The sequence below is a fragment of the Gordionus sp. m RMFG-2023 genome, chromosome 4 (genome assembly GCF_954871325.1).
Source record: "Gordionus sp. m RMFG-2023 chromosome 4, tfGorSpeb1-WG-v2, whole genome shotgun sequence".
Lineage (NCBI taxonomy): Eukaryota > Metazoa > Nematomorpha > Gordioida > Chordodea > Parachordodidae > Gordionus > Gordionus sp. m RMFG-2023.
The window spans coordinates 8102203-8115059 of NC_088778.1; the positions used below are offsets into that span (position 1 = coordinate 8102203).

Below are 12857 nucleotides of genomic sequence, written 5' to 3' on the forward strand. Positions count from 1 at the left end.
TTGATATTACAAAATTCCTTTTCATTTTGAAGTTATCGATAGCTTGTAATTGTGGGACACCACATTATTAACTTATCCACTCATGGCTAAGGGTTTGCTCTGAAAGCATGTTTCAGCTATCCTGTTTTCTAATTACCCGGAATATTAGGTTATAACTAAAATTCGGGTTATTATAGGAGACACATCACTCATATATTTGTTTGGACAATACGGTAATATATAATGTTCGGTAGTGATCCAAAAGGAGGTACGTTTTACCTTTTAAACATTTATAACCCGAAAATGATTGGAAAAGCCAATTTTCATCTAACTATATTTTTTTTCCAGCCTTAGATAGAATATACATGCAAACTTTATCGCTTAAGAGATACACATTTTACAAAACAACTCAATCATTACAGACTTCTCTCAGACTTACCAATGAGAGAATCCACTCAAACAACCTTTGGTGCTCTTGAGCTTACCTTTATAAAAAATAGAAAGTTCATCTCAAAAATTAGGAACCAGGGAGAGGTTCTACCAAAAAAAGGCAAATAGCTATCAAAATTTGCAAATTTAATTTTCTGAGCTTTCTTGATTTCTCCGGTTTCTCTTAGCTAACATTATTTCGATAATAACTCAGTCTTATAATTATTTTAATATTTATATTTAACTATTTTATTCAAAAAAAAATTACTTAAAAGATCAAATTTAATATCATGTACAATCAATTTAATAAATTATACAAATACAACTAATATAACTTGTCGTAAGCAATTAAATATATCAAATTTTAAAACAACCATATTGTTTATCACTACTCCTGTGTTGCGCTATAAAAAGTTTAATTTGTCATTGTTTTAAATGTAGTTTTCATTAGAATAAAGATTCTTTTGAACGAGTAAAATATTTTCTAAAAAAAAATATATAAATAGCGAAAATAATGAATATTATGAAATGATCACAAATTATAAGTTAATAATAATAACTAATAACTATTTTTCTAAAAAATGAGTTGGACTAATAACAAAAAATTGTATCAATCGGGAGTTTAATTAACCTAATAACAGGGTCAATAATAAAAAATATTGGGCTATTTTAAAAAAATAATATATATATATATATTACGTGTACAAAAAAAATAAATTCTAAATTGTCATTAAATTTTAAAAAGGTATATAAATAATATGTCAATAAAACATAAAATTTATCACAATTTAATATTAAAAACAGATATATGATAATATGGTAATAATAATACATATATTTTTTAAAAAATTAAATTTATATAATCTAGTTTAATCTAAAAACATATCCGAACTTACGAAAGAATAAATCTTTTCCATTAAAATTTCAGGCGTAGGAACACACTCTAGTGTTTTATCAACATGATTTTCCTCGAAATTACTTTTAATCGGTTTGCTTTCCTGCGCATTTTCTTGGCATTCATCTAATGTATGCGGAACGTTATTTTGATACATTCTATAGCACTCTTCTTCGGTTCTTAGCCCTAACTCTGTTGTAGCAGCCGTGTATAGGAAATTTGTGTTGAGCATTGAATTATTCGAAGTATTGTGCCCGTCTTTCATCTTTAAAGGAACCGTCAACTCGACATTAATTTCCCATTCGGAAGGGACGGAGTCTAGTAGAGCTTTCAATAATGTATGAGCAATTTCTGGATTATCGGCATAGAGCGGACCTATTATCAAGTAATGCACCGCTGTTAGAGAAGCGGAATCCCTAGCGTTAGGACAAGTATGGGTCTCGTTATTATTTTTGGAAATGGACAATCCTCTAGGTCGTATAATTCCATACCCACATATTTCCATTTCGACAAATTTGGTAGCCACTATACATCTTACTTTATATGTCAAATCATTCTTAATAGGTTTTTTTTAAAGATAGTAGTAATAGTATCTGAGATAATTAAGCCTTAATATTTTTTATATTAGTTATATGTGAGAATGTATATAACCCATTTATTTTAACCAATAACGATTGATGTTCTTGACAAAAATAAAATAAAGGAAAAATATTTTTTATAGTTCACGATTACACATACAAGGTATAAAAAAATGTTTTAAAAATATCAGAAAAACTACAATATGCCAAAAAAAAGTAATAAACCTCCGCAGATAGCTGTATTAAGGTCTTTAAGAAATTTTCCCTGATCAGACCTCCGTGAATGGTCGCGTCGTAATCGCGTAAGGTTGCTAAATTGATATCTATGCCATCCATAAATACCACATTTATATTACCGGTATTACTTTGTAGCTTCACTTTATCGTTATACCTAGCTAAATCTCCGCTCCTAGTACACAAGCTATTGTAAAATGGATCCTTTAAAAGACGTTTATCATCTAACGGAGAGGGATCGTTGTACCCTTTTCTTGTAGTTTCCTTTAAATCTATCTCATCGTCTATCAGGTAATCATTTTTACAGTTAGTTTGTATGTTAAAGTAGGTGTGAGGGTTTTTGGCGTCGATTACATCGCTTTCATTATTATGTTCATTCTCCTTAGTATTGTGCTCAATTTCGTGATTACACGTTGTTTTGTTTAAAGTAGAAAGATGTGTGAGATCGTTGATAATTTTATTGTTACAGGGGCCCTCAGAACGCCTCAATGAGGAATGAAGTATATGGGCGTTGCGTTTCAAGGAACCGTTGAATATGGAAACTGAAAAGTGGGAGAATACAATTTCATTTTGTAATGTTCCATTTCATTGGATTACATTTAACCAATATTTATTTACATGCAATGATATGCTATCTGAAAATCATTAAACAAAATATTCAAAGTAGTAAAAAAAATAGGAACATAATCAAAGGAAAGTACATTTTTATAGGAGAGCGAAAGCGAAGACGAAAGAGATTCTTAAATTTATATACCTTTGAATAATGGTGGTGTCATTCCCATTTTGAGGTTGGAGAAAACTCTATCTTTGACTGAATTGATCCCCAAGCATCTGTGAGCCACATGACCTAGCATGGCGTTCCATAGTTTTTTTCCTATTCCTCTGGACCTATGGTTTCTCGAAACTAAGTACAAACCGGCGAACGAATAATGATCGTTTAAGTTGACACTTAATACGGTTCCTTGAATTATGAATATATATTTTTTTTAATAAGGTATAAAATTTTGATGGCTTTAACTAAGAAACCTGGACAAATTTTCTATATTCTTATGAATCTGAAACTGACACTTCTTTTATTTATTTCCGTAGAAGGTAGGAACTTAAGAAGTTTAATATCTTTATTTATTGAAAGTATCCATTCAATGTTTTTTTGCGTGCCGTATGACTATTCAGAGATGCCTATATGATCTTTTACATATATGGTAGCGATTTAATTAATAGTTCTTACGGAATTTCTAAATATTTCAGGCTAGATTGGCTCAAAAATTATGACTAAGGCCAGGATTCAAGCCCCGGTCAACAAATTATTTTCGGAACAAATTTGTTTCCTAAATATGAACACAATTGGAAGCCCTACTCTATAATCAGAGACCTGCACCCAGCCTGGAGGGGTCGGGCTGGGCCGCATTTTAAATTTTTATATACCCTGGCCCGGCCTAAAAAAGATATTTTTAAATACCTAGGTCGGACCGGGCCATATATTTTAAACTGAATATTTCAAATCGCCATTATTAGCTATAAAAATTAAAAATAAATGTTATACATTTTTTAAAAGTCCGGCAGAGCCTAAAAATATAGAACCCGGATCGGGCCCGAAATTTTAAAAAAAAATTCCTGGTCGGGTGTTGTAAAATGGTACCCCTTATTAAATTTGTTTCGGCAAAATAAAATTGACATGACCTGTTTAATTCACACAGTTATAGTATTTTCCTAATTTGACTTTGTCAGTGAATATAAATTTGTAATATTTGATATATATATAAACAAAATTAAACCAATTATGCCTTCTATAGGGGTGACGGCCACAAACCAGCCATGAGGATCTAGATCATAACACAATTTTAGGAATGTAGAATCATTAGTTGTCCAGCCTACTTCCTTGTAAATCCATTCCGGCATCCTATAAATCTCCTCTGCCTTTATGCATCTTATTTCAAACTTATCCTCCTCATCGGACGATGTCATCTAATGTTAGGTGTATTATATGTTTTGTAGGGTTTAGAGGGTGACACACATCTGTCTAAGTAAATTTAATTTCCATCCAACTATCGAACTTTATTGAGAAAATTTGTTTGTATAAGAGAGAATGAGAAAAAAAAAGTCGGTTTACTTAAATGGATGATAATATATTAAATTATAACAACATGTGATATTTTTTAAAGTTCAAATAATATTCTTTTTAAAAAATAAAATACTTTATAGGTTAATTATTGGTAGTGTTGTTAAACGGCTCGATTTGTTTTAAATATGACTAAATCAGGATTTTAGCCAAAATATTATTACTTCGAGCCTCAAAATTTCGTCAATACATATCTAAACCTTTCCACCGTTTCTGGACAAAATCAAAAAACTTGGTTGGCTAGAATCTTAAATTAGTCGTTTATAAAAATCGGCTATATTAATAAGTTTAACCACATTAATTATTGGGGATAGAAGATTAACACCATTTTAGCTTACATGACTTCCATTAATAATCGTTATTAAAAAAAAAATTTTCTTTTATCTAATGTCACATAAATGATTACTTTAAAAAATTTCTAAATAAAGATAAAAATTTAATATTATATAAGTAGAATTATAGTCCCGTATATTTAATTTTCTTTTTTCAGCCGGATCTAAATTTTTTTTAAAATTATTTAAGCCCAGCCCAAAATTTATTTTTAGGCCTGAACCCGACTTGGCCTTTAAAATTTCAATTGAATACTTTTTAGGATAAATAATTGAAAAATCAATAAATTGCTCTAATTCTTTCTTTCTTTCTTTCTTTCTTTCTTTCTTTCTTTCTTTCTTTCTTTCTTTCTTTCTTTCTTTCTTTCTTTCTTTCTTTCTTTCTTTCTTTCTTTCTTTCTTTCTTTCTTTCTTTCTTTCTTTCTTTCTTTCTTTCTTTCTTTCTTTCTTTCTTTCTTTCTTTCTTTCTTTCTTTCTTTCTTTCTTTCTTTCTTTCTTTCTTTCTTACTTTCTTTCTTTCTTTCTTTCTTTCTTTCTTTCTTTCTTTCTTTCTTTCTTTCTTTCTTTCTTTCTTTCTTTCTGTCAAGGATTTATAATTTTTTAACCAAGGGTTCGAACCAAACCCGAACCCGGAGAAGAAAACTTTGGTTTTGGGGAAAAAATTTGAACTCGAACCGATCCTGAACCCCGTTTATAAAATTTTCATAACCCCGAACCGAACATGGGAATTTTATTCGAACCCGGTTTCAACCGGGTTCAGTGTATTGTTTAAATTATTATAAGATATTTGTATAATTGTAAATACAAATATTTATAATTTACTTGACATTTTATAATATTTTCAAATTTCCAATTAAGTGTGTTAATAAATTTTAAACAACAATTCATTTACTCCATTTTTAAATTTTTTTAAATATATTCTCAAAGATTCCTATTGGATTGTTAATAAATTTCAAACAATTAAATTCATTTATGCCATTTATTTTTTATTTTTAACTTATTCTCAAAGATTATTAATTAGAGGAAAATGAAAGTGAACAAGTCAAAGTAAAATTATTATATTGGATATTGTTAATTTAAAGAAATATGTCTAAATAAAATTTTTTAAATCTATACATGACTATGCTTTGTATTTTTAACTATATTTTGCCTATAAATAAAATAAAAATTTATTTTTTATACCAAATTTATGTCTAGTTTTTTAATTATGATTTAAATAGAGAATATTTTTTTTATCAATTCAAAAATTCTTAAGCCCGAGCTGATCCCGAAACCAAACCCGGATTCAAAAAAATTTCCCTGAACCGAACCCACCTATTTTTTTTAACCTTAAACCGAACTCGAACCGAACCCTGGCAAAAAATTTTCCGGGTTCGCATCCCTGCACTAAACTTTTACAATGACAGGTGGAACAAATGTGATTAATATTTTAAGATTTTCAATGACTTTTTTTCTATAACGGTAACATTTCCAAAATAAATTTTTTTAAATTTTCAGGGGAATTTGCCTCCCCTCCCCTTCCCTTAGTGATGCTATTTATAATATACACACCCTTAGTATTTTTAAAATTTAAGTTAAAATGAAATCAAATGTTTAAAGTTACGTTAAATTAAATCAGAAAGAAAAGAAAGATATGAGTAAATTAAACGATTGGATCTTTACAAAAGCGATTTTCTTTATTCAATACCTTTGAATCTAAATATATATTTGAGACTCATAAAAAAGTTTACAAATATAAAATTAAAATATCTTTCCAAGATCACGAAACAATAGTAAAAAAAAAATACATTTACCCCCCCCCCCTTTTTTTACGAAGTTCGATGATAATATAATAAATATTTTGAGTTAGAAATATCTTAATTCCATTTATAAAAAAGTTGAGCCCGGGCCAGACCTAGACCTAAAAAATTTTACCTACCCGGCTTCTGGCTGGCTTTGGCCTGGTTCGGATTGAAAAAATCATTTGGTATTAATAATATAATTAATTAATTTTAATAAACTTTTTTTTACTAAAAAAAACGTTTATAATATTATTACCTGCTTGCTATGTCAAAAATATTATCCTTTTTTTTGGAACGAATAGAAGAAAAATAATTTCGAAATAGCTTCCAAATAAGATGAAATTATATCCAAGGTATAGATTGCCAAAATAAATTTGCTGATATTTAATTAAACTTCTTTTGCCAAAATATATTTTTTTTAAATCAATAAAATCAATCATATCCTTTATAATTATTAATTATTAAATTATCATTATTAATTGATTTACCGAGTCCCTTATAAATTTCTTATTAATATTTTGTCCTCTTCTTCTTTTTTTTGAAATTATTTTGTAAAATTTCCGATTCTGAAAATTTTGATTCTTATTTATTTCTTTATTCGATATAATAAAATAAATTTTTAGAGGTCTCACTTTTTTGAAAAATATATTTTGTTAATAATAAATTATTCATCCGGCACAGGAATAAATAAATATTAAAAAAAATTGAAAATTATTTCTGCCAGGTATTCCCCCATCTTAGTTGGATTTTTACTTTATCTTTAACATTCCCTAATTTTTACTATAATTAATATATATTATTGACCAAACCCGATCCATCTTTGTTTACTCGAAACCAGTTTTGTGCTTTATTAATGGACTCATTTCTTACACTTACAAATAAAATTGTCATAAAATCTTAAAATTCTCCAATATTATTTTCATAGTATTCAAAATATGCATTAACTCTTCCTTTTCAATATAATCTCAAGTTTAGTTCGCAGATAAAACTTGGCATTATCACTGATTTATGATATACCTTTCAGTTCCACATATAGTTTAGATCAATGTATATGGGGATATAAAAATATTTAATTTTAGAATTTATTTTTAAAAAAGCCCTCCCCTTTTTCCCTAAAAGTAACTTTTTAAAATTTTATATAGTGATAAAAAATTTCAAATATATGGTTTTAAAAACCAAGAATGGTCTCATATTATAGAAATATCTCCATTTTATCATCTTTCAATTTTTCGGATTAAAAGACAATTTTATAATTACCATAAAATGAATGTGAAGGGCTTGGTGCATATTGTTTGGAGCTTTAGATTATAGGTAACTATAAATTGACACAACTTCTTTAATATTGGAGTTTAATTATATACCCAGATATTTGTGTATATTGGCAGTCTATTGAACATGTTGGTCACATTACTGATTCTGTCGTGCATACGATCGTTCAATATTGCTATGCCTTTCGTCACTATTGCTATGTGAAACGTAAGGACTGGAAGGAGCTATCGTAAACCTTATTAGGGGCGCCGGCTTGCTCAGGTGTAAAAGATCAGGGTCTACAAGAGCCTGGAATGAAGGAACATTTTGCTTCCAAATTTTTTGAAAGGAGTTTAAAGGGGATAGGCAAGGGGTAAATAAATTTATTGGGGGGCTATATTAAATTTTTAGATGAAATAAGGCCTAATATATTGATGTAATAAAATTATTTTATACTTTTATAATAGGTCTATTATAAAAAAAATAATATTGCTAAACATCGACCAAATCTATATTTTTCATATAAAACCTATTTCTGGATAATTTTCTGCTATCATTTAAAAAGGTTAGAGATTTATTAGCAAACTCATATTCATGTGTTCTAAGAAATAACTTTTTTAAATTAAAATTTTTTGATAGTTGGTTATTTAGAGTTGATAATTAAATTATTCTTTTTAAAATATATGAAGGGATTACCATTATAATTAAAAATGTGTAATTAAGAATGTGGGATTATCGGTGCAGGAGTTGACAAATTTTTTAGAGGGGTGGGTCGGTATAGGTTCTTGAAGGGGTTTGCTTCCAATGAATATCATTCCATGTAGATTCTGGGCTATAGGCCTAAAGGAAAGGAGATTTATTGATGGGATAGAGAGTCCGGTTCTATCGTGTAACTTTTAACATCAAATATGGTGGCATCTAGATTTATATGAGAACCAGGCCTAAAACGAATTATTAGTTATTTGATTTGATTCGTATTTTACGAATACGAATAGCACAAATATGAATAATGAGAAAAGTATTCGTCGAATAGAAAACTTTTTAATATTCAATTCAAATTATTCGATATTTATAATTATTTATATTATTCGAAATTATTTATAATGGAATTCTTTGAACAATTATACCTATCTCATAATATAAAATAAATGCAAAAACTTTATGATAATAATTTAAGTAAATAAATAATGAATACAAAGTTAAATATAATAAACATCATCTGATAAACAATAGTCCAGTCAAACATGGATAAAATATTCAAACAAAATATCAACTCATCAATAAGCGTTGAAATATAACTTAATGAATTATCGCTTCTAGGGATGATTTCCCCGTGTTGTTGAATATGGCAGCTTATATTAATGATATAGGAGTGTAACTTATGGGGGTGTATCACTCATACAGACGGGGTTCATGTGAGCAGTTATTCTCAATAAGGACAAATATGATAATGAAGAATAGAATGTCTTTGAAGGAAGAAACTGTTGCATGTTCGCTTAAATTGTTATTATCTTTTATTCAATGAAATTAACATGTATATAAATACATCTCAAGGCGATAAAACATATATATATTGATATATATTTTAATTTAGAATACCACTTGTTTTCTTTTGTATAACTATATTATTAAATAAAAAAGACCACTTATTTTCTTTTGTATAACTATATTATTAAATAAAAAGGCCACATCTTGTTCAATATTCCTCCTTAATTATGCAATACAATCACACACAATTTATTCTATAGTATTTATTCTTGTTCAATATTCCTCCTTTTATCAAATAAAAAGACCACATCTTGTTCAATATTCCTCCTTAATTATGCAATACAATCTCACACACAATTTATTCTATAGTCTTTATTCTTGTTCAATATTCCTCCTTAATTATGCAATACAATCTACACAATTTATTCTATAGTATTTATTCACTGTTCAATAGAAACCATTAGAAAGACTTTGTGCTTAAAAACTGGTTATCGAATTCGGATCTAGATAATTAAATATTTACTGTATTATATTTTGATGTTTATAAAATGAGGTTATTGTGCATTTTTAGAAATCTTTAATAAAATTTGAGAAAATTAGTTCGAAGAAATAACTTATAGAAAAGAATTCGATATTTATAAGAATTCTAATTCTAAAAAATGTTTTCGGCCAATTATTCGGATAGCATTTTGAAATATTGGGTTTTATTTCGTTTGTTATTTTCTGTAAAATTTGATATGCTAATGATAATTAGTTAGTAGAATCAATAAAAGTGTCATTTTTAAACATCCACATCTGTTTATAAATTTTTGCATAGTATAATCATTTTTATATGACACACGTTATGTAAGATTCTTCATCTCATTTATCAGTTCAATATATATATAAGTATGCGTCGTAGTGGGGCATCGCTAGCCTTTACAGTCACAGGCATTTCTAAATATAATATTTTTTAATACAAAATCTATTTATTACAGTATAAAATATTTTCGCTGATATAAAAAATTTTGCGTCTAAAGAATTACAAATTATAAAAAAGGTTAATTAACTCATACATATGCCTCAATTGATAATAGTTTTTAAAGACCACATAAGTCAATATAATTCTTAGCAACTTACATTGACAAAAGGTCTTGAAACTAATATAACTCTCTGTTACCAACAGTGTTTTATAGAATGAACCAATAAAGAAAAATTTATAGGCCTAACTAAATTAACAATTCTTGAAGAAGAGAATAAAACGACCAATTAAAATTATAAAACTATATGAAGTTTAGAGCTTCCTCTTAGATGACAAGCTAGATAAGTAAACTAGAAAATTATTGTGAGATATTATATTCTAAAAGATTATCTTCCATTTTTAATGATACATAAACGACTACACAGTTGATCATTATTGCTTATCTAAAATATGCTCTCAGCAGCTATAGTAATAATCTTAAATTACATAGCCACACAAATAATAGATGCTGGCTAATTTGCAGTCATAGCCATGACACCAACAATGTTAACTCATATCAGAATTTATTATGTTAGATAAATTGATAACAAAAACACTTATAATAATTTGAAGAAATTATGCAAATATATTGAGGCCTTGAGTTATTTACATGGCAAGGATGCCATATTAGAAATGAAACATTTTGTAACTATAAAATAAGAACCAGAGTGATATGATGAAAGCTATTAAGGTTTTATATATTATTGTTACATCACCTCTAGTTAATATTATATCTTAAAATAATAGTAGTTTGTAATAATATCAAAAATACACTTGTATAACAAAACTGTTTTTCAAAGAAGAAAAAAATAGCTTTCCTAAAACATGTTAAAAAAGAATTTATTGCATCCATTTTGGGATGAATAATAAGATGTTTAATTTTTAATAATATTTTTAAACTAAAAGATGCGATAAAGAATTGAATATAAATTGCTTCTTATATTTATTATCAAAAGCATTTATTGGTAAAATATATTAAAATATTAGTTTTAATATATTATATAACTGTCAAATATATTTTATAAACAATTATATATAATAGAAGATTATAAACTATATGTCTACTTACTTTTTATCTCTTATAATAATTTGGACCTTGAAAATATTTTTAAGAAGGGGCATGGTAATTAAATTTAAAAATGAATTATATAGATTAATGAATTTGAACTCAGCTATTTACAATATTAAATTTGTTAATTTTCAATTAATAAATGATTAATTAATTTAATAGGGTTATAAATATATTTAAATAATAAAAGTCAATTAAGCTTCAACTAATATTACTATTTAATGAGTGATATTGATATTTTTTTAACAATTTGATTGCAAGCTGACATAGTGAAAATATAATATCTAATCTAATAATTAAAATAGTATTCATTTAATAAAAATTTAGATAGACTTATTAATTTTTAAATAATAAAATTAGATCTATATTTTACTTAATAGAATTATGAAAGAAATCGTTCAGGGAGCAATCAAAAAAATTTATTTTTAGTTCACTAGCCATTAAAAAAAAAATTTTTTGCTTCAGGGGGCTATTCAAATTTTCAGGGGGCTCAACCCTGCTAGCCCTTCCCTAGTGACGCCACTGGTCGTGGTTACAAGATAATATAATTATATTTATAAAAAAAGTTTCCACGCAAGTGTAAAAGAAAGAAGTTTGCCGCCTCTTGTTTATAAAAAAATCTCCTCTGTTTATACTATTTCTGAATATTTATGTGCCAACCAATCATATAACGTAAATCTTCCTAAACGAACTAGATATTTTTTACGTATAGTATAGGTTGTCCAGCTAAATCCGACTGCTTAAAAATAGAACACACGTAAATTTACTTAAAATTTAGCAATTTCTTAATTACTTACCACTTACAATAACATTACATATTTTACTCAATAGCTTCTATACAAAAAAATATGTTTACCATTTATGTTTACCATTTGTGCTGACCTTTACCACCTAAAAAATATTGGGTAATAGGAAGTCATGCTGTAGTATATTTTTCGAATTTTAAAACCCTTGAAACTTTTTAGAGATAAACTAAAGAACCATTATTAAAAATGACTTGCTTTGATATTTCAAATCTTGTACTTGTCCAACGATCTTTTTACTTCCATAATTATAAAATCAGTAGGAAGAATCCCATAATTCCCCTACACTCATTCTACATCTTGAAAAGTCAAAATGAGTTTATTCCTACGGTTTTTGACTAACATTATAGAAAAATAGGGATAATTTTTGATATTTCTAATCTGTACGCATGGCACCCACAATAGCTTTTCAAATAGTGTTTTAAACCAGCACATTAGTTGAAATATGAACTCCATACAGGTTATTCCCGGATGTCCACGATGTATATAATTGAATACAGCTGCTCTTAAAATTGTTGGAATCACTATTATTCAACTCCACTCAATATATCTTGATTTACTAATAGTTCACTCGGTCAAATTAGGGTTTCCAATCTTTTCGAAACTCCCATACTTTTGCTATATATGTGATACCTGATTTAGCATAATGTTCCTTTTTTTCTTTCTAAAATCTTCCCTTGGATAGCAGCAGGATGCTTATATCTATAATCAAATTTAAAATGCATCAGCTTTTCTATTTGGTTGCTCTTATTAAATCAAATAATCATAGCAAGACATCGGCCATAGCATTTTTTACCTGACTTACACATCATATTAATATTGAACCGTATTCCACATCCATCGAGTAAGACATACTTGGGATTTTTGTTAGAACTCCTTTTCCGTGTTCAAAAGATCTGGGATTC

At 27.5% G+C, this 12857-nt stretch overlaps 1 protein-coding gene across 1 annotated transcript; it reads right to left on the reverse strand.

The window, feature by feature from the left end:
* Window positions 1-1277: 1277 nt before the first annotated feature.
* LOC135928587 (uncharacterized) lies at window positions 1278-6697 on the reverse strand. Its single transcript, XM_065465043.1, has 5 exons — window positions 6601-6697; window positions 3891-4168; window positions 2870-3076; window positions 2107-2657; window positions 1278-1859 (listed from the first exon to the last, which is right to left on the reverse strand). Exons 2-5 carry the CDS (start codon window positions 4078-4080, stop codon window positions 1278-1280), a joined length of 1530 nt encoding a protein of 509 aa, XP_065321115.1. The 5' UTR covers window positions 4081-4168; window positions 6601-6697.
* Window positions 6698-12857: the final 6160 nt, after the last annotated feature.